At 37.7% G+C, this 23121-nt stretch overlaps 2 protein-coding genes and 1 pseudogene across 4 annotated transcripts in view; 2 read left to right on the top strand and 1 right to left on the bottom strand.

Moving 5' to 3' along the window:
* USP50 (ubiquitin specific peptidase 50) overlaps positions 1-5110 on the top strand; it is a 31997-nt gene extending 26887 nt beyond the window's left edge. The window contains exon 7 of the mRNA XM_060005232.1: positions 3993-5110. Coding sequence (XP_059861215.1) covers positions 3993-4184 — 192 coding nt within the window. The 3' untranslated portion in view covers positions 4185-5110. The remainder of the gene's footprint in view (positions 1-3992) is intronic.
* A 136-nt stretch (positions 5111-5246) lies between these two features.
* Positions 5247-23121, bottom strand: part of USP8 (ubiquitin specific peptidase 8) — a 59660-nt gene continuing 41785 nt past the window's right edge. For all 3 annotated transcript variants that reach the window (XM_060005230.1, XM_060005228.1, XM_060005231.1), the window contains 8 exons: positions 14963-15040; positions 14291-14553; positions 12332-12544; positions 11096-11306; positions 9953-10189; positions 9086-9228; positions 6246-6378; positions 5247-6077 (listed from right to left, as the gene is read on the bottom strand). In XM_060005230.1, the coding sequence (XP_059861213.1) occupies positions 5892-6077; positions 6246-6378; positions 9086-9228; positions 9953-10189; positions 11096-11306; positions 12332-12544; positions 14291-14553; positions 14963-15040 (1464 nt within the window). In that variant the 3' untranslated portion in view covers positions 5247-5891. The remainder of the gene's footprint in view (positions 6078-6245; positions 6379-9085; positions 9229-9952; positions 10190-11095; positions 11307-12331; positions 12545-14290; positions 14554-14962; positions 15041-23121) is intronic.
* Positions 19581-20335, top strand: LOC132419693 (ATP synthase F(0) complex subunit C2, mitochondrial pseudogene; annotated as a pseudogene).

Below are 23121 nucleotides of genomic sequence, written 5' to 3'. Positions count from 1 at the left end.
GAAAGAATAAAGAAGATAAAATAAAGTAAGATAAAATAAAGTTATTAAAATAAAAAATAAGTATTAAGAAAAAAAACTTTTTTAAAAGAAGAAGAAAATAAAACGGACAGATAGAACCCTAGGACAAATGGTGGAAGCAAAGCTATACAGACAAAATCTCACACAGAAGCATACACATACACACTCACAAAAAGAGGAAAAGGGGAAAAAGTCATAAATCTTGCTCTCAAAGTCCACCTCCTCAATTTGGGATGATTCATTGTCTATTCATGTATTCCACAGATGCAGTGTACATCAAGTTGATTGTGGAGCTTTAATCCACTGCTTCTGAGGCTGCTGGGAGAGATTTCCCTTTCTCTTCTTTGTTCGCACAGCTCCCTGGGCTCTGCTTTGGATTTGGCCCCACATCTGTGTGTAGGTTGCCGGAGGGCGTCTGTTCTTCGCTCAGACAGCACGGGGTTAAAGGAGCCGCTGATTCAGGGTCTCCGGCTCACTCAGGCCGCGGGGGAGGGAGGGGCACGGAGTGCGGGGCGAGCCTGCGGAGGCAGAGGCCAGCATGACTTTGCACCAGCCTGAGGCGTACAGTGCGTTCTCCCGGAGAAGTTGTTCCTGGATCACGGGACCCTGTCAGTGGTGAGCTGCACAGGCTCCCTGTAAGGGGGTTGTGGATAGTTACCTGTGCTCGCACACAGGCTTCTGGTGGCGGCAGCAGCAGCCTTAGCGTCTCCTGCCTGTCTCTGGGGTCTGCGCTTTTAGCCGCGGCTCGCGCCCGTCTCTGGAGCTCCTTTAAGCAGCCCTCTTAATCCCCTCTCCTTGCGCACCAGGAAACAGAGAGGGAAGGAAAAGTCTTTTGCATCTTCGGCAGGTCCAGACTTTTCCCTGGACTCCCTCCCGGCTAGCCGTGGTGCACAAACACCCTGCAGGCTGTGTTCACGCCGCCACCCCCAGGCCTCTCTCCCTGCGCTCCCCAGGACTCTCCCTGTGCTCCAACTGAAGCCTGAGCCTCAGCTCCCAGCCCCCGCCCGCCCCGGTGGGTGAGCAGATAAGCCTCTCGGGCTGGTGAGTGCTGGTCGGCACCGATCCCCCATGCGGGTATCTCTCCACTTTGCCCTCTGCACCCCTGTTGCTGTGCTCTCCTCCGCAGCTCCGAAGCTTTCCCCCTCCGCCCCCCCCAGTTTCCGCCTGCAAAGGGGCTTCCTAGTGTGTGGAAACCTTTCCTCCTTCACAGCTCCCTCCCACTGGTGCAGGTCCCGTCCCTATCCTTTTGTCTCTGTTTATTCTTTTTTCTTTTGCCCTACCCAGGTACGTGGGGAGTTTCTTGCCTTTTGGGAGGTCTGAGGTCTTCTGCTAGCGTTCAGTAGTGTTCTGTAGGAGTTGTTCCACGTGTAGATGTATTTCTGGTGTATCTGTGGGGAGGAAGGTGATCTCCGCGTCTTACTCTTCCGCCATCTTTCCCACGTCCCCTTGGAGTTTTTAATCTTGCTATTTATTGCCCTCTAACTCTTACTCATGGTGAATTGTTTCCTTGTATGCTCTGTAATACTGAATTGTGAGTTCAGCATCACTGGGTTTTTATATGTGGGTATCCTGTGTAGCCTGAATTAAGGTGCATCAATCAGAAAGTAATTCTTTTTGCCAAGCAACCCCAAAACACTTTTCATTCTTACCTTAAATTCACAGGATTCTGAGACACAGTAGTGTAAATTTGAATCCCCAACCAAAGAGAAGCCAGGTCTGTGGTAACGACTTTCCAGGAATGACTTTTATTCTTTGTACCCAAAGCCTAAGCTAAGCTAAGCACTGGAGGGTGGATTTGTTCCCCCCCCCCCTAGTTTATTCTTTTATTGAGGGTGCCTCTCTTTAAGAGGTTGTGGCTATGTGTGTGGATTTCAATCCAACTCCTCACCTTGCAGGGACTTAGGACTTTACCTCCAGCCCTTGTGTGACCTTTAAAACCCAAGCACTGTGGTTCCAGGGACCAGAAACTGTCTTTGCTCTCAGGCAGTCACAGCATTAACCACACATCATGCTCATCTTTTATTTACTCTGTTCTTGGACCCTGGAGATTACTCTCACTATACAATCTTTAAAGTTAGCCATATATTTCAAAGGGTATTTACCATGTTTTATCCAGCATTCTTTTTTTTTTTGGCTGGTTGAGTCTTTGTTGCTGCACATGGGCTTTCTCTAGTTATGGTGTGCAGGGGCTACCCTTCGTTGTGGTGCATGGGCTTCTCATTGTGGTGGCTTCTCTTGTTGCTGAGTATGGGCTCTAGGTGCGTGGACTCAGTAGCTGTGGCTTCTGGGATGTAGAGTGCAGGCTCAGTAGTTGTAGTGTATGGGCTTAGTTGCTCTGCGGCATGTGGGATCTTCCTGGACCAGGGCTCGAACCTGTGTCCCCTGCATTGGCAGGCAGTTTCTTAACCACTCTGCCACCAGGGAAGTCCCTATCGAGCATTCTTTACAGTTTCATAACTAAGGCTTTCAGGCTAGCTAATTGCCAAAATTACTGAGAATGGAAGTCTGGAATGATGCTTCACCCTGCCCTATTCTACTATGTCAATTTTGTTTGTTTACACTGTCATCAGAACAGAACATATTCCAGCCATAATCTGTGTAGTCACTTTAGAACATTACTTCATCATCTGGATCCACCAGATGTTTTGTTTTTCTCAAATTACATCACACTATTATGGGCACCATTTTATAAATAAGGAATTTCAAGCATATCAGCTTAAGGTCACATGGCCAAGACCAGGACCAGAGTCTGAATCTTTAAAATGTCAGCTTTGGGATATTTCTCTAAGAGTTAACAGGAGATGTGGGGAAGATGAAGGTCTAAGGGAACACTTAATAAGTACTTCCTATGTGCTAGCACTATAAGAGAGACAGTAGTTGTATAAGACAAGGTCTTATTACCCATTTTAAAAGATAGGGGAATTAAAGCTCAGAAAGGTTAAATAATTTCCTTAAGGTCATTGTGCAGTATTAGAGCTGAATTCATAGAACTGACTAGAAAAATCCATTTTCTTCCCTCTACCCCAGGGGTCAACAAACTTAAAAAGCTAGATAGTAAATATTTTAGGATTTGCAGGCCATGTATTCTATAGTCTCTCTTGTAACTATTCAACTTTACAGTTGTAGTGTGAAAGCAGCCACTTAAAAACATAAACAAGTGAGCATGGCTGTGATCCCATAAAACTTTATTTAAGGACATTGAAAAATCTGAAGTTCATATAATTTTCACACATCACAAAATATTATTCTTCTGATTTTTTTCAACCATATAAAAATATAAAATGCATTCTCAGTTCACAGGCCATATAAAAACAGGCAGCAGGCTGGCTTTGACCCATGCGCAAATGGTTTGTCAACCCCTGCTCTATGCCATACCACCTTCTGAGAAGTGAGGTTCTCCAATGCCTTTGTTTCAAACATTGCTTTACTGGGTTAGGGAAGACATGGGAAAAAGAGAATAGAACAGGTTCTTTTTTGGGCCTTGGATGACCAAGGGAGCTGTTGCTGTACAACCTCCTCAAATTGTGTGGTAGCAGTATGCAGTTGTTTTAATGTCTTGTTCCAATGTTAAATATCTTTTTTCATGTCTATCTTAGACTGTCTTCAAAATTAAACTATAAGCTCATTTAGGAAACATGACTATTTTCTTATTTTAAAATTTCCTTTAATGTTTAATACTCTATGTACAGTTGGTGCTCAGTAAGTATTAACTGATAAATATTAGAAGATGCCAAATACTATCCTATTTCATTCACAGTCTATTAAATAATCGATGGACACAATATATAACCATTTCAGTGACATGAAAAATATACCAGTCGTCAGGCTATATGTATGATTTAACATAATGTATGATTTAGCTTTTAATCCAGTATAAGGGACAATTATAAAAATATTTCTTGGCCCTATCATTTGGGTTCTAATATTTAAAGTATTCAGATGTAAATACTGTGTGACATTCCTTTCTCCCCTAGAACCACTCTGGTGATCTGGATGGTGGCCACTACACTGCTTTCTGCAAAAACTCAGTGACTCACGCCTGGTATAACTTTGATGACACACGAGTCAGTGAGATTCCAGATACTTCAGTTCAAACTGCTACAGCATATCTCCTGTTCTATAGCTGCCAGCCCTTTTCTATACCTATACAAAAACGCAGGAGTTAGGAAAATGGTGTTTCCTGAAAATTGCAAAACTAGCAATTAGAACCTGGTACTTAAGTTTTGCTTTGTCATTAAAACTCTTGCAACTTACTTGCATCACTGACATTTTTAAGTCTTTCTGGAATGTTACGCAACCTTCACAAGGTAAGTCTATAAAAAGATGGGTCCTGGCCCACTGAAAAAGGCAGCATGAAAATGATGCAATGCTAACGAATGGGGACCTTCAAAGCAATCAGATTATAAGTATTATGTTCAGGTTTCAAAGTACAGTGTTTATTAGTGTGTATTTTTATCATAAACTATCTCATAATAATTATATATATCCAACAAATTATTTTCCAAAGATACTTCATGGAGCTAAACCAAAATAACTTTTGTTCAAGTGGCTCTGTGAGGTTAGGAATGTGATTTGAAAATATTTAATTGTTCAGATAATTTTGGCAAGAAACTATAATCTCTCAGACTAATTGTAGAACATGAAAAGTTGTCAGTTTCACAATTCAACACCTTCCTTTCATCTTCTTCCTGAGTGTCCACTAATGGTGACATCTTTCAGAAGCACCTTTAGAATCTTGTTTTTATATTTATATATTGACTTTACCTATAACAACCAAGTCCCTGAGGTAAATGATAAATTCTAAGCTCCTCTATCCCTTTTAATACATCACTTTGTAAAGATGTGGTTTATAATGCAGTTCACTTTGCAGTCATGTCTGACTCATCTCTTTTTATCTTAATTCTAAGAATTCTACTACTCTTGATAGAATGAGTCTGGGCATTAAGTTATTTGTATTTTACTCTGACTCCCAACTCTGAGCGCATCATAAGTGCTATGTGCAGTTCAGGGTCAAGGTAAAGGATGAGTGGAATCAAGTGATGCAAAGGAATAAGTGTACTAAATTTTAAGTCATTGTAGTGGTATAAAGAGTGTATGTATAAAATCTGTAATTCTACTGTTCTATGTTTAATAATATAAAATTAAAGACAGAACACTTACAGGGTTTTAAATTATTTTTCTCATTAAGATTTTAATGTAGGTGTAAATGAAAATTCTCATTTAAAAAATTAAAGAAAAGTTTCCATTTATTTTTTTAGAATAAAGATTTAGTGCACAAATACAGCCCAAAGCCAACAGAAAAATAGCTTTGCCCTGTCATTTGCCTAAGAAAGCACTGCAATTACTCAGAATAGGCCAAAAGGAAAGAAAAAAAAAAGCAATCCTCTGAGTTCTAGGCTTCACAAAAGGACCACATCTTATACTATGTACATCGATTTGATGTGCAAGTGTGCAATAAATATATACACATACATTCCTATCTGTTTTACATCATTCTAGAGTATTCATAGATCAAGCTGGGATTTAGAAATGTGAAAAGGCCATAACAGTAAAAAGGAAAATAAAGGATACAATGGTTTTTAGACCAGTAGAATAATTATGCTTAGCTAATTATTTTAACTTTGGAGCAAACTAAAAAAGTTGTTTTGAAATAAATGGTACCTGTAAGGAATGCTTACTGCAATACTCGTTAAATGTGCTTGGTCAGTTGTTTGATAATAGCACTGACCTGAAGTATATGGTATAGTAACACAACTCTCACTGTCCTAGAATTCCTTTAAATGGCCAGCTATAGCTATCCAGAATCTTTAAGCATTTCAAGAATTGTGTTGCTCAGCCTGTTAAAAGATAACTAGCTTATAACCTACTTCTCCTTATGTGGCTACATCAGTTACTCGTGGTCCCAATGACGTATAAAAGAGGATATAAGCTGCTGAAGATTTCACAGAAGAAACGGAAATATCAGAAACTTCATGATCATCAAATTTAAACCACCGCTGTCTTGCTGCATTTTTACAATAGGCAGTGTAGTGGCCTCCATCCAGCCCACCATAGTGATTCTGTGCCAAACAAGACAGAAAATCAAATCAAATTGAATTATTTAAAATATGTCAATAATTTCAAAGACTTATGTTGCTCTTACTTTCCTATGAGGTAAGGAACCACTTGAAACTGGGTTTTTTAGTTTGCTTCTAAAGAAACTGTATTTAGTTTAATGAGATACTTACCGAAACAGAAAACAAGTTATATTTCCTCAAATTGTTCTTTGGACCAATAACATACTGTGACAAGTCAAGATTTTCTAATGGGAAGTCCACAGATGTCTGTAATTTTTGCTTCCATCTGCCATCATACGAAAAACTGTAGAGCATAACATTACAGCAATTACACTGACAGACCAAAGACATCAGAATGAACCCTAATTCATTCATTAACAATCCAGATTTTTAGACAGGACCATAAAATCCATTTCAAACACACAATCAGAATTTTAATAGTGGAGGGACCTGTTAAAGACACCTGGTTTGGGACTTCCCTGGTGGTCCAGAGGTTAAGACTCAGCGCTTCCAATGTACGGGGCGTGGGATCGATCCCTGGTTGGGGAACTAAGATCCCACATGCCGCATGGTGCAGCCAAAAAAGAAAAAAGGAAGAGAAAAAAAGAAGAAGAAAAAGATAACGTAAGTCCCCTACATACGAATCTTCAAATTGTGAACTTCCAAAGACGTGAATGTGCCCGTGTATGCCAGCTGTTGTACTGTACTACTATACTTTTCAAGGTACTATACTGTAAGATTAAAAATATTTTATTTTATTTTTTTGTGGTACGTGGGCCTCTCACTGTTGTGGCCTCTCCCGTTGCAGAGCACAGGCTCCGGACGTGCAGGCTCCGTGGCATGTGGGATCTTCCCGGACCGGGGCACGAACCCGTGTCCCCTGCATCGGCAGGCACTCTCAACCACTGCACCCCCAGGGAAGCCCTGTTTTATTTTTTGTGTTTGTTTTTTATGTATTATTTGTGTGAAAAGTATTATAAACCTATTACAGTAACGCCTATTACTATATAGTGGAGTTAGTTGGGTACCTAGGCTAACTTTGTTGGACTTACAAATGAATTGGACTTACAGATGCACTCTCAGAACAGAACTCGTTCGTATATAGGGGACTTGCTGTACTTGGTTTCATTTGTTTTACAAATGAAGAAACTGCCGTACACAGATATTAACACATTATTGACCAGAGACGTATTAATACGTCTTTTGTTACCCGAACGTATTGACTGTAGGCATTTCAATATTCATTTACATAACAAATCGCCAGCCGCAGGCCTTAGTTTCTGCAAAAATCCCCCATCAATAATGAGTTAAATGTCTAACCGCAGGTCAAACAGCTAGAGTGGTAGAGGTAGGGCCATACCTTGGTCCCTTAATCCGTAGACCCAGCTAAAGCTATTAGATTAGTCTTCTACAAAGGTAAAAAGTTATGAAAACCCCCATTTATAATGCTAATCACCACAAAAGTACAGAGGAATGACAGAGGAGAGCTGCTCTAGATTTAAGCTTGTACTTTTGGGGACACTAGAGCTGGTAATTGCAAGCACATAAATTAGTGACTGAAATAATGGCATTCCATTATCCTGACATATTCTGCTTCTTTAAACACCAAAATACTGGTTATTTCAGAATTATTTTTTAAAAAATGAACTCTGAACCATTTATACTTTTAGATATTCTCCAAGAGTAATACACAGCATTAAAAATCTTAACAGAACAAATGTGTAATCATTTATAGAATGTTTATACCTCCACAATCTGCAAGAAGCAGAAAAGGACAACTGATATAAGCTTTTGTTAGAAAATTTACACAAGAGGAATCTGAATATATCAATGTGGAAATTAACATAAATAACTGCCTAAGAATCTCCAATAATATAAGATGAAACAAAAAATTAAAAAGAAATGCTTTCTTTGAAACAAAAATTAGAGCTCTCAATAAACAGATGAAACTTCCTTTTAAAGTTTTTCCAAAAAATGACTTAAAGTTATCACTCCACAGATGGATACCATAAAGACAAAGAATCAGAGCAAAAGACCTGGCACGTGTTTTACAACTCTCTCGCCATTATTCTTCTACTGCTATAGGTCCAGATCTTTTTCATTGGCTGGAAAAATATGGGCAAAAATATGTCTGCACTCTACAATGGCATCCTTAATGTTTTATCTTTAAAAATTATACTTTAAAAAAACTCATATATTTCATTTTCAGCACAGTATTTTTTATGTTTACTATATTGTTTGAATGATAAATTTTATCTAATAGTGTGTTAGTTATATTGTATAACATTATTTTTATACATTTTCACTGAATGCTTTGTAATGATTTAAAATTTTCATATTTGAAATGCAATAATTTAGTTTCACTGATTTTATTTTTAAAATTTTATATTGGATTATCATTGATTAACAATGTGTGTTAGTTTTGGGTGTACAGCAAAGTGATTCAGTTACACATATACATGTATCTATCCTTTTTCAAATTCTTTTCCCATTTAGGTTATTATAGAATATTGAGCAGAGTTCCCTGTGCTCTACAGTCGGTCCTTACTCACTATCTATTTATTTTTTATTTTTAATTTTTTTGGCTGTGCTGCGTGGCTTGTAGGATCTTAATTCCCCGACCAGGGACTGAACCCACACCCTCAGCAGTGAAAGTGCAGAGTCCTAACCACTGGGAAACCAGGGAATTCTCTTGGTTATCCATTTTAAATATAGCAGTGTGTACATGTCAATTTCAAACTCCCAATCTATCCCTCCCCACTAGTTTCACAGATTTTTAAAAACAGAATTATATGAAAGAGTGATGCTGTCACTTTGCCCTGTTATTACAGACACTAAGGTGAACTAGAATCTCATCATTTCTGCCTAGTTTCCCTAGAGATACCCTAACCAGATGATCTTCCTTTGTTATACATCCTAAGCAGGTAGTAAAACAAAGTGTTTAGAATAAAAGACTTAGAAGTCCTTCATCTAAAAAGTACTAAACACTAAGAAAAATGTGTCCCTTTTACCGTTTCAGATGCACTAAAAGTACAGGTGGCAACTTCCAGATTTCTATCTTTTTTAGCGAATCCCGTCGAGTTCTGCAATGACTGCAGTAAAACCTGTTGTTATCTGTGAGTTTTTCTTCTTTGGAAAATAATCTAAGGCAATCCTAGAGGCAAAAACAAGTAGTAGATACTTGTTAATATTTTCAACACAGTATTCCTGAGCATCTATTCAATAAGTTACTCTGCCAGGCATGAGGAATACAACAGTAAACTATTACAAAACAGTTCCTGCCCCCACAAAGTTTATGATCTAGTGAGGGATGCAGACCCAGATGGGAGCTGACAGTGACAAAGAGTGTGGCGAGTGGTGGTGCTGCCAATGGTGGAGAGAAGAAGTCCTGCATGCCCTGAGAGCACTGAGGAACTTCTACCTGGTGGCTCGGAAGTTCTGACTAACAGGAAGCCAACACTAAAGGGTGTCAACAAGCTCTCTAAATCACACCACTGTTGTCTGCAAAACATATTTATTTGACATACCCATGTAGAGCAAATTCCTATAAAACTGTACCTAAATTAAAGTCAACATACAATTTTCCAAATTAACTTTTAAAACTTCTTCAATAAATACAAACTTTAAAAAAAATTATTAACTCTAAAAGAATAGTTTATAGGAAAGTATCTTTTAAAAAGGAAAATTTCTTTTTAAAAATGCTGGTTTTTTCCTAATCTACAGAGGCCTAATTAAAACAAAATTTTTGTTTAAGTTTTAACCTGTAAAATGTTTATGGGGCAAACAAGAGAAATAAATTACTGAATAAAGTACACCTCTATGTGCATATGAACAGAATTTTTCTTCAACAAATCATTTTCTCTCAATCCTAAACTTACCTGTAATGTACATTTACTTGTAGATGCTAGTGGTAGAGACAGATACATGAACGCCTCAAATGTCCTAGACTTTCTGTGGCAGGTGAGGCACTGTACTGTGGATTTGAATTGACCCTGAAAAAGGGCAACAATGATAGATTCATTGAGCTGCTTGTGCTTCTGCCAAGCGTGTTCTGCAGCTTTAAAGTCATCGAGATGATCATTATTTTCTTCTTTATGTCTCTTCCGATTATCAGCCTGGAAATAAAATTTAGACTCTATATTAATATCTCAAAGTCAACATTTAAATATAAAATTGAAAGCGTATATTAAATACAAACACTCTGCAGATTTAGAAACACTTCTTGTTCTTTTCAGAAAGGAATTCTAATCTCATCAAGTGCTACAAAAAAATTCTAGCCAAGAAAACCTCCTAAAATACCAAAACCCACTTTATCAAAGGATGTAACTTGTTGCAATTGCTCAACAAATTTTTATTTAAAGAGCTGAAAAGTCTGGTTTTGAAAAGACATTCCACATATAGCTGGGAGTTAGGACTACAACTAGACAGATGTTATTTTGCTGTCCTAGTCTCATGGATGGATACATTCTATCTATCTATCTACCTACCTACCTACCTACCTACCTTCACACACATATACACATATAGACACACACAACATACATATATTCACACACATATACATATATAAGTGTGTGTATCTATTTGTGTATGTCTGTGGTTGCTGGTAAGAAAGGTGACCCCAAAGGTTCTGAAAGAGGACAGCTTGGTGCTAAAAAGAAGCCACAGTACACAGACTAAGATGCCTCAGTAATAACTTTTCACATGAATCATTTGGTCATGTGGGTCACAAACACAGCATCTCTGACAACTATTTTTACAAATTTACAACGTTTACAAACTTCTTGCAGTAATACAACCTGTTAACATTTTCATAAGTAAATACAAATTGCATATACTTCCTTTCAAATATTAGACCTATCAGTTATATTTGTTTTAAACTTCCATGCCATAGTACAGAGTCACTAGGTTTCAATAAATTAGCACCGAACAATCACCAACTATAATTTTAAATTGCTATAAAAATGAGTACAATGTTAAGCAACCCTAAGGGGCCTCTGCAACTTAGAAAAATTTCTTACTTTATTAAGATCTTCATGGAGACCATCCATTAGGAACAGAAGCAGTTCTTGTGAATCTTGCTGGCTGTATCCTGCAAACTGGTCATTGATCTTCCCAATAGTGATTTTAAAGTCTTTTGGACTGATATACCTGTACTGTCCTGTCCACAGGGCTTTCATGATTATGCCAAATTCTTCCGCCACTTCACCTTTATGCCCCAACAAATTTGACCTTTGCAAATAAAATTAAAGTTACAAAAAAGCAATACAGGAATTATAAAAAGCCAAGGTACAGTGGGTTCTTGACATCAATACTGTAATATGTGACCCTACACTACACTAAAATACTTATTCACAGGTTTATTACCAAATACCTATCTGAATCTTACTTTGATTACACCCCTCCAACTTGCTTCTTTTTGGCTGCCAGCCCTGCACGGTCTCCTATTCCTTATCAACAGGCTCCAGTTTAAGACAGTGTGGTTCCACCTTCTTGTACTGTTCCTTTCCTGTTGTCCTTTACCAATCAGAGGAGGCTTTTCTCTACACTGTTCTTTTTTTTTTTTTAAACATCTTTATTGGAGTATAATTGCTTTACAATGGTGTGTTAGTTTCTGCTGTATAACAAAGTGAATCAGCTATACGTATGCATATATCCCCCTCTTGCGTCTCCCTCCCACCCTACCTATCTCACCCCTCTAGGTGGTCACAAAGCACCGAGCTGATCTCCCTGTGCTATGCTGCTGCTTTCCACTAGCTATCTATTTACATTTGGTAGTGTATATATGTCCATGCCGCTCTCTCACTTCGTCCCAGCTTACCCTTCCCCCTCCCTGTGTCCTCAAGTCCATTCTCTGCATCTGCGTCTTTATTCCCGTCTTACCCCTAGGTTCTTCAGAACCATTTTTTATTTTTAGATTCCATATATATGTGTTAGCATACAGTATTTGTTTTTCTCTTTCTGACTTACTTCACTCTGTATGACAGTCTCTAGGTCTATCCACCTCACTACAAATAACTCAACTTCATTTCTTTTTATGGCTGAGTAAGATTCCACTGTATATATGTGCCACATCTTCTTTATCCATTCATCTGTCGATGGACACTTAGGTTGCTTCCATGTCCTGGCAATTTCTACACTGTTCTTAAGAATATTTTCCTCTTTCCTAATTTGACATCTCTGGAACTGGCTGGTAAGGAAGCGTGGTTAGATCACCCTTTTAATACTGTACTGCAAAAAGTATGATATTTCTTTACCTATTAATATCATCCTGATAACAGTTGCGGTTGAAATAATCAGCCAGATGTGGAGTATTACATAGGCACTGCAGTATTGAGTTCATGTAACAAGTATTTCCTAAATTACGAAGTCCGGTGAGAGCTGGTCCAGATCCTCCAAAAACAGGATTGAGGTTCCGAATTTGAGAAGCAGAAAGCCTTGTGATCTCAGTTTTAGGGTAGCTTGTTGGCCTAAGGAAGAAAAATGTGTACAAGATACTTTAAAATGCACAGCACCTGAAATGAAGGTTCACACTACAAAGGGCAGTAAACTCCAGCATCTGTACCAGTGTATTCAGTAATCTTGCAAATAGTTATTAAGTTAGCTCATAAGGTAATGGGTCTTACAGGACATTTAGTATCTAGGTTAACACTGGTTATATTCTGTGACTCTCCCATGAAACAAACACCTTTAACCTCTTATGTGAGTCCATGGTTTTTTACAGATACCCTGAGATAGATTCTCTGGCTTCTCATGAACAGGTAGAGTCTTCTAGTAGAGAAGGTTCTTTCAAACTTCTTTAAATGATCCCAGGAAATTTAGCATTACCATATGTTGTATTCAACCAGAATGCCAAACAAGGAATCAAAAAAAAAAAAAAAAAAGTGTATGTGTGTATATATATATATGGTACTGTGGAGTATATTATCAAGCAGGCAGAGGTTATTTGGGTACTATAACCTAAAGTCTAGAGCTGTGCTGACAAATATGGTAGTAGCCACTAGCCACAGGTGGCTATATAAATTTAAGATAAAATTTAAAATTTAGCTTTTTAGTTACATTAGCCACAATTCAAAATAGCCACTACCATACTGGACAGCACAGATACAGAACATTTCTATCAACATGTCTATTGGACAGCACTAGACTAGAGAATGCCTCCAAGACTTTTGTTACTTAGTGTATTTGATGTACATGTGGAACTTCTAGAACTGCTACAGCATTAAGAAAACTCCTAATTGATAAGTCTTTCGTTTATTATTGATCCTAAGTATATTTCCACCTCTGAAAGGAATACTGAGAACAGATTATATTTCAACCACCTTTTCTTTACACATGGCTCAGGTGTATGCACTCATGTGCTATTTCTCTGTTCAACACAGATAAAAAAATACATGAACTGCATATGCTGTAGTTTTTAAAACTGTCAAATTAACAAACTTTCATAAGAATGATAATTCAAGAAGGAATTACACCTCACCAGCTTTAATAGTGAGCCCTAAAATCTATAACTAGATTTAACAATTTTACAAAATCTCCTCCAGGTAAGTCCTACCTGGCAGGGAAGGTTCTCATGAGGAAAATATATTAACTACTTTTTGCGGAGGTGATTCTGAAGAGGCCAAAAAGACAGCCTAGTTAGAATTCCTTAGCAATTAAGAGATTGTATTTAATAAATAGAAAAATCCATTTATTTTCACTTCCATCTATCCTACATCCCCCAAAAGTAATGATCAGAAGTGGTAAATAGAAGCTGATACACACTATAATGCTCATTACTTTAATACTATGTAAGTTTACTCCCACATTACTGGCTGAGTTAAAAAAAAAAAAGTTTGGAATTTAAGAGCTGCAACAAGACATACTCAATAATTCCATAAATTATGGTCCTCAAAAGGAGATTTAGGGATCACAGGAAGTTTATACAACACATCTAAGCAGTCTATGGCACACTGCCTTAAAACTTAACAAGGTGTATACTTTTATATCTACATGATTACATATGATAATCCTCTGTGATATATTTAAGTTAGCACTTGGGAGAAAAACCAAGGACATTTAATCCATTTATTTCTTTTTTCCTCTTTAGTAAATAAAGGCTGGGACAGCCATCCACAGAATTTTCTGACGCCCTGATGTTAATAAACTGATATGCTTAGAGTAGAAGTTTTCAAATACAGCAGATGATTCGTTTCTAGGAGTCAGGATAAACTTACTTGGTTTCCCGATTAACTGTTGGAGTTACTGCTGGTCTCCTCTTCTCTTCCTCTTGAATGGCTTGGGTTATATCTGGGGAGGAGTAGGAGCGCTTCAGCTTGGACGGTTCTCTATCCCGCTCGGCAGGAATCTGTGGCTTGGCTTTATGAGTTGGAGGGGTGGAAGGAGGTGCTGATGAAGGAGCCATTTCCGGTGGATACATATGAACAGTGTTGGTGGGCGAATGATAGTAACGAAAAGTTCCAGTGATAGGGTCAAGAAACTTACATGGGGAAAAACAAAGGTCAGAAAATGATGAACATCGAGAGAACAACAACAAAAATATCACTCAAAAGTATTTCACTGATGAATTTACTTCTGGATTAAAATTATTTGAATAAAATGGTGATAATCACTTCTATAATTAAACTTTCAAACAACTTCAGGTTTTAAAGTGATACACTGTTTCTCAATGACAAATGCCAGGATGTTCATATACTGTAGCCATCATCCCAGATTGGATACTGAAAAATCTAACCCTGCTGTAATTAGGGAAATGAGTTATGTCCTTTATAATGAAGAAACAGAATCCACTCTGCATTAGAGAAGATGCAGAATAAACAAATACATGTTTTGTTTTTTAAAAAAACAGTGACCATGTAATTTATTTCTGTGCTAATTTTGAATTTTACCTTGGCCCAGCCTGAAGGCAGTCCTGGTACGATCCTCCCCATTTCTTCACTTCGTGCTCTTGTCAAAGGCTCTCGAGACTAAAGAAAAAAAAACAAAAAAGTAAAAGATTTTTAAATTACATTTTGCCATATACAAACTTAAGCTACTTGTACCAAAGAACCAAAAAGCCTTGTGTTGCTGCCCTTAATATTTTTTAAAACAAGTTCAAAGATGAAGAACTATACATGTTTTCTTTCTTTTTTTAAATAGATCTTTATTGGAGTATAATTGCTTCACAATACTGTGTTAGTTTCTGTTGCACAACAAAGCGAATCAGCCATATGTATACATGTCCCCATATCCCCCCTCCCATTCTCCCTATCCCACCCCTCTAGGTCATCCCAAAGCACCAAGCCAATCTCCCTGTGCTATATTGCTGCTTCCCACCACCCAACTATTTTACATATTTGGTAGTGTATATATGTCGATGCTACTTTCACTTCGCCCCAGCTTCCCCCTCCCACCCCAAGTCCTCAAGTCCATTCTCTATGTCCACCTCTTTATTCCTGCCCTGCAACTAGGTTCATCAGTACCATTTTTTCTTTTTTTAGATTCCATATATATGCATTAGATTACAGTATTTGCTTTTCTCTTTCTGACTTACTTCACTCCATATGACAGACTCTAGGTCCATCCACCTCACTACAAATAACTCGATTTCATTTCTTTTTATGGCTGAGTAATATTCCATTTATATATGTTTTTTTAAAGTCCTAAAATTATCACAGCAAGGGGAAGGAGTGTGTGTGCACAAGCCTATAATAACAGTGACTTTTAAAAGTTTCTCTAAAAAAACAAACACAGGCTTCCCTGGTGGCACAGTGGTTAAGAATCCACCTGCCAATGCAGGGGACACAGATTCGAGCCCTGGTCCGGGAAGATCCCACATGTTGCAGAGCAACTAAGCTTGTGTGCCACAACTATTGAGCCTGAGCTCTAGAGCCCGTGAGCCACAACTACTGAGTCCTTGTGCCACAACTACTGAAGCCTGCGTGCCCTAGAGCCTGTGCTCTGCAACAAGAGAAGCCACTGCAATGAGAAGCCCGCCCACCACAATGAAGAGTAGCCCCTGCTCTCTGCAACTTGAGAAAGCCCGTGCACAGCAACGAAGACCCAATGCAGCCAAAGAGAAAAAAATAAATTTATAAAAGAAGAAAAGAAAAAATAATAAATTGGACTTCATCAAAATAAACTCCCAAAACAAAAAAAAAATAGAAACACAAAGACAATTTCACTTCTAGGTGTCAACACAAAAGAAATGAAAATACATTTCCATACAAGGACACTTAGATGCAAATGTTAATAGCAGCATTATTGATAACAGCCCCAAAGCAGAAGCAATCCAATGTCCATCAAATGTGGTATACCCATACAATGGAATACTACTCAGCAACAAAAGGAATAAACTACTGATACGTGGTACAATATAGATGAATGTCAAAAAATTACGGTAGGTGAAAGAAATATACAAAAGACTATACATATATTATTTGTATGAAATGCCTAGAAGAGGCAAATCTGTGGAGACAAAGATTAGATTCATGGTGCCTGGAATGGGGAGTGACTATAGCTGGGCACAGAGATCTTTTTGGTGTGATGGAAATGTCCTAAAATTGGATTGCATTAAAACTGTTTCACAACTCTGAACTGAAATCACTGAACTGTACATTAAAAATGGATTACTTTTATAGTATTCAAATTATACGTCAAGAAAACTCTTAAATAAAAACAAAGGCAAAGACATCTTATAAAAGGCCTAAATATTTTAAAAATTGTGATGAAATATAACATTTACCATCTTGAACATTTTTAAGTGTATAGGTAAGTGGCATTAAGTATATTCACACTGTTGTGCAACCACTCTCCAGAACTCTCTTCATCTTGCAAAACTAAAACTCTGTACCCATTTAAACAACTCCGAACTTCTCCCAACCCCTAGGTCCCTGGCAACCACCACTCTACTTCCTGTCTCTATGAATTTAACCATTCTAGGTACCCTATATAAATGGAATCAAAGAACATTTGTCCTCTTGTGACTGGTTTATTTCACTTAGCGTAATGTCATCAAGGTTCATCCATGTCAGAATTTCTTTTTTAAAAGCTGAATAATATTCCATTATATGTACATACCACATTTTTTATAGATTCATCTATCAGTGTATACTTGAGTTACTTCCATCCTTTGGCCATTATGAATAATACTCTATGAATATGGGTGTATAAATTTCTCTTTGAGGGTCTGCTTTCAATTCTTTTGGGTATATAACCAGAAGTAGAATTGCTAGATCATACAATAAGGCCTAAGTATCTTTTAATTTCATAAAATGAATAGAACATATCATCATACTTTAAATAGGAAGATAAGGATCTATTCCCTTTAGCATATGAGTGGACCCATCATGCAAAAACAAGCAAAAAATGCTACCAAAGATAGCAAAGATACCCTCAGAGAGAAGATCTTAAGATGGAGGAGGATGATATGGTAGAGATAACCACATAGTTATAATCCATGTTTTCTTTTCCTATCCAATGAACTGTTGCTTACTTTATATCTTTCAGTGCCTTCTGTATTCTCTCTAAAAGTTCCAGTCTTTAGAATTCCACTTTCTGGTTGTCCTTTAATCTTAACAGGCTATAAAATTATTAAAATCAGAAGTGAAACAAAACTTTAACTTTTCCCCAACAAAAACCTACCTATCACTAGCTAATACAAGCAAATCCATCAGACTGCAAATGTAAAAAGAGAGAAAAAAAAATGAGGCTCTGAAAAGTTTATTTGATTTTACTGTCAAATTAGACACTTAAAATTAAAGGTGGCGGGGCCCATGTGGGATTTCCTAACTCCAAAGGTAAAGAACTAAGAAACTTTGATGAATCAGTGGTGGGGAAGAGATGTCAATCACAGTGGATTATGACACACTGATTCATAATACATGGCCAAATATAAGATGTTAGGTCATTAGTGTACACACACCATGGCCTCTTGTGAACATTATCCTTTTATTTAAATCTCTTATGATTTTGGCTACCTTGAAAGATTTAAAATCATTAACGTATTAAACAGAATGAAGCGATTATAGAATTTCATACAGAGCAATATTCAGGAGTGCAAAATTCATTTTATATCCTCTTAGAACTTCTCATAGATGCTTTAAGAAATTCACTTTAATCTTATAGATTTTAAAAATAACTACAGTAAAGTAAAAACTTAAAAGTGTGATAACTTAAACAAAATTTATTCCAGAATAAATCACACATTTTGCCTACTTTTAAAAGGATCATACAATGAATGCAATCTTAACTTTTCCTTGTGTTACATTATAGGAAACATTAAAAAACTACATGTGATCATCTCAGGGCTATTTAGACTTGTATGCATATTTGGCACCTATACTAAGTGACCCCAGAAATACGAATGCTTTAAGTTCTTAAGACTACCTGCCTCTGGATAGAAGGTGGCTTTGGAATTTAACTGCATATGTGATTCACAGGCAACTTACTTAACCTCTAAGCTTCAATTTCATCTGTAAATTGAATTCCTCATAGAGTTATCATTAGGAGGAATAAGTAAGATTATGTATCAATAGTAGAAATACCTGGCATATACTAGCTACACAATGAATAATATTTAAATGGTAAGAGCTCCTAAGTTCTGATTCTTCTATGAATAAAGTTAGAGAATTTTAGAACATGAGCTTCATTTTCCTAACTTTGGATGTTTAGAAGGCTTTTGCATGGGACCTACATCTTTGATAATTAAAGTTACTAGGTTAAGTGTTCAGTGGATAAATGTGGCACTAATATGAATTGTTAATTTTGGTATATGCATAAACTGCTGCTTGAGAAGTATAGAAATTGATGTTCAATAAAGACAGTATTTCACCTCCAATTAGAATTCATTTTCACACTACCAAAAATATATTTCCATTTATATGAAATGTAAAAAGGGCTATAGCTGTTCTTACTATTATAAAAACTTATTTGTTAGAAGATGACATCATACTATACATAGAAAATCCTGAAGATGCCACCAAAAAACTACTAGAGCTCATCAATGAATTTGGTAAAGTTGCAGTATACAAAACTCATATACAGAAATCTGTTGCATTTGTATACACTAATAATGAACTACCAGAAAGAAATTAAGAAAACAATCCCATTTACAATTGCATCAAAAAGAATAAAACAGGGACTTCCCTGGTGGTCCAGTGATAAAGAATCCACCTTCCAATGCAGGGGATGTGGGTTCGATCCCTGGTCGGGGAACTAAGATCCCACGTGCCGCAGGGCAACTAAGCCTGCGTGTCACAACTACTGAGCTCACACACCTCAACGAGAGAGCCCGCATGGCACAAACTACAGAGCCCATGTGCTCTGGAGCCCACACACCACAACTACAGAGCCCTCATGCCCTGGAGCCCACATGCCATAACTAGAGAGAAGAAGCCCACACCACAACAAAAAGCCTGCGCTGCAACGAGAGATCCCACATGCTACAACTAATACCTGATGCAGCCAAAAAAAAATTTTTTTAAATAAAGAAAATAAATAAATATTAAAAAAGAATAAAATATATAGGAATAAATCTAACTAAGGAGGTAAAAGACCTGTACTTGGAAAACTGTAAGACACTAATGAAAGATAATTGAGGATGCCCCAAACAGATGAAAAGATAATACTGTGTTCATGGATTGGAAGAATTAATATTGTTAAAATGTCCATTCTACCCAAGGCAATCTACAGATTCAATGAAATCTCTATCAAAACACCAATGGTGCTCTCTATTGTCTTCTCTGCACTGGGAGCAGCTCTCCTGCCATGGCCCTTCAGCCCCTGAAAATGTACACGTGTGCCAAGTTCATTTCCATCCCCTCCTTGATCAGGAGAACCTCTCCACTAATGAGCCGATCACTGTCTGCAGTGGTGCTGAAACAACTGGAGATGCTGACAGATGAGAGCCACAGCAGCTTGGCAACCCCGAGTCCCCTGACCACCTCACTTATTCCTAGTCGCTGCTTCCAAACCAGTGCCATTTCGAGGGACACTGACACAGCAGCCAAGTTCACTGGAGCTGGGGCTGCCACAGTAGGGGTGGCTGGTTCTGGGGCTGGAATTGGGACTGTGTTTGGGAGCCTCATCATTGGTTATGCTAGGAACCCTTCTCTGAAGCAACAGCTCTTCTCCTACACCATTCTGGGCTTTGCCTCTTGGAAGCCATGGGACTCTTTTGCCTGATGGTGGCCTTTCTCATCCTCTTCACCATGTGAAGGGGCTGTTTCTACCTCCCATAGTTCTTTCTCCCGTGTCTTGTCTGCCCTGTATGTTCCTTTTCCTGTACCACCCCAGGCAGCCTGGGGAAAGGGGTTGGCTCACGGTTTGACAGAAGGAAGACAAATAAATACTGTATTAATAAGAAAAAAGATAAAAACAAAACAAAAAAGACACCAATGGCATTTTCCACAGAACTAGAACAAATAATCTAAAATGTTTACAGAAACACAGAAGACCCCAAATAGCCAAAGCAATCTTAGGAAAGAACAGAACTGGACGAATCATGCTCCCTGACTTCAACTACAAACCTACAGTCATCAAACCAGTATGGTACTGGCACAAAAACAGCCACACAGATCAATGGAACAGAACAGAGAGGCCAGAAATGAACCCACACTTACATGGTCAAATTAATCTATGACAAGGGAGGAAGAATATACAATGGGGAAAAGATAACCTCTTCAATAAATGGTGTTGTTGATGGATCAGGTCTTTGAGATACATAAGGAAGCAAGTAATTTTTTTCCACACTTCTTTTTATTGGACGAAATAATTCAAAGTATGTATGCATTATAAAGTTCAGCATTCAAAGAGCACTGACATTTTATTAATATTAAAAATAAGCCAGGAGTTCCCTGGTGGTCCAATGGTCAGGACTCCACGCTTTCACTGCAGTGGCCCTGGGTGCAATCCCTGGTCGGGGAACTAAGATCCCGAAAGCTGTGTGAAGCAGCCCCCCAAAAAACAAAACCAAAACCAAACAAACAAACAAAAAAACCAAGAGAGAAGATGTAAAACAAACAAAAGAAACCCCAAAAAACAAAACAAAAATGGTGTTGGAAAAACTGGACAGCTACATGCAGAAGAATCAAACTAGACTATTCTCCTACAACATGCACAAAAATAAATTCAAGATGGATTAAAGACTTAAATGTAAGACCTGAAACCATAAAACTTCTAGAAGAAAACACAGGCAGAACACTCTTTGACATTGGTCTTAGTAATATTTTTTTTTTTTTTTTTTTTTGCGTTATGTGGGCCTCTCACTGTCGTGGCCTCTCTCGTTGCAGAGCACAGGCTCCGGACATGCTGGCTCAGCGGCCATGGCTTATGGGCCTAGCCGCTCTGCGGCATGTGGGATCTTCCTGGACCAGGGCACGAACCCGTGTCCCCTGCATCGGCAGGTGGACTCTCAACCACTGCGCCACCAGGGAAGCCCGGTCTTAGTAATATTTTTTTGCATATGTCTCCTCAGGCAAAGGAAACAAAAGCAAAAATAAACAAATTTTGACTAGATCAAATTAAAAAGCTTTTGTACAGAGAAGGAAACTAACAACAAAATGAAAAGGCCACCTACTGAATGGGAGAAGATACTTGCAAATGATAATATCTGATAAGGGGTTAATATCCAAATTATACAAAGAACTCAGACAGCTCAACATCAAAGAAACAAAAAACCTGATTTAAAAATGGGCAGAGGATCTGAATAGACATTTTTCTGAAGAACACATACAGATGGCCAACAGGCACATGAAAAGATGCTCAACATCACCAGTCATCAGGGAAATGCAAATCAAAACCACAATGAGATATTACCTCACACCTGTCAAAATGGCTATTATCAAAAAGACCACAAATAACAAGTATTGGCGAGAACGTGGAGAAAAAGGAGCCTTACTACAACACTGTTGGTGGGAATGTAAATTGGTACAGTCGCTATGAAAAACAGTATGAAGATTCCTTAAAAACTGAAAAATAGAACTACCATATGATCCAGCAATTCCACTCCTGGTTATTTATCCAAAGAAACCAAAACCAGTAATTAGAAAAGATATATGTACCCCTATATTCATTGCAGCATTATTTATAATAGCCAAGATATGGAAGCAACCCAGGTGCCCATTAGTCAGCCATTAAAAAAAAAAAAAGAATGAAATCTTGCCACTTGTGACAACACGGATGGACCTAGAGGGTAGTATGCTAAGTGAAATAAGTCAGCCCCAAAAAGATAAAATATTGTATGATTTCGCTTACATGTAGAAGCTAAAAAACAAATGAACAAACATAAAACAGAAACAGTTATAGATACAGAGAACAAACAGGTGGTTGCCATAGGGGAGGACAGTGTGGGGAGGAAAGAAATAGGTGAGGGAGATTAAGAGGTATAAACTTTCAGTTGCAAAATAAATGTCACAGGGATGAAATATATACAGTGTGGGGAATATAGTCAATAGCTATGTATCCTTGTATGGTGACATATCGTAACTAGACTTATTACGGTGATCATTTTGAAACGTATAGAAATACCAAATTGCTATGTCGTGTAACAGGAACTAACAGCGTTATAAATCATTTATACTTCAAAAACAAACACATAGGAAAAAAGATCAGATTTGTGTTTATCGGAGGTGGGAGTAGGGGGAACTGGATGAAGGTAATTGTAAGGTACAAACTTCCAGTTATAAGGTAAGTAAGTACTGGGGATGTAATGTACGACATGACAAATATACTCAACACTGCTGTACATTACATATGAAAGATGTTAAGTAAGTAAATCCTAAGAGTTCTTATCACACAATTTTTTTTTTTACTGTTTCTTTAATTTTGTATCTCTATGAGATGATGGGTATTCATTAAATTTACTGTGATAATTATTTCATGATGTATGTAAGTCAAATCATTATGCTGTACATCTTAAACTTATACAGTGCTGTATGTCATTAATATCTCAATATAACTAGAAGGAAAAAAATAAAGTAGGATTAAAAAAACCCAAAACACTTATTTAGTTTAGTGTTCAAAAGGGAAAGGCATTGTTAATTGCGTAAGACAACAACAAGAGCAACAA

This window comes from Delphinus delphis, chromosome 2 (assembly GCF_949987515.2).
Source record: "Delphinus delphis chromosome 2, mDelDel1.2, whole genome shotgun sequence".
Lineage (NCBI taxonomy): Eukaryota > Metazoa > Chordata > Mammalia > Artiodactyla > Delphinidae > Delphinus > Delphinus delphis.
This window is presented reverse-complemented; position numbering and strand designations above follow the sequence as displayed.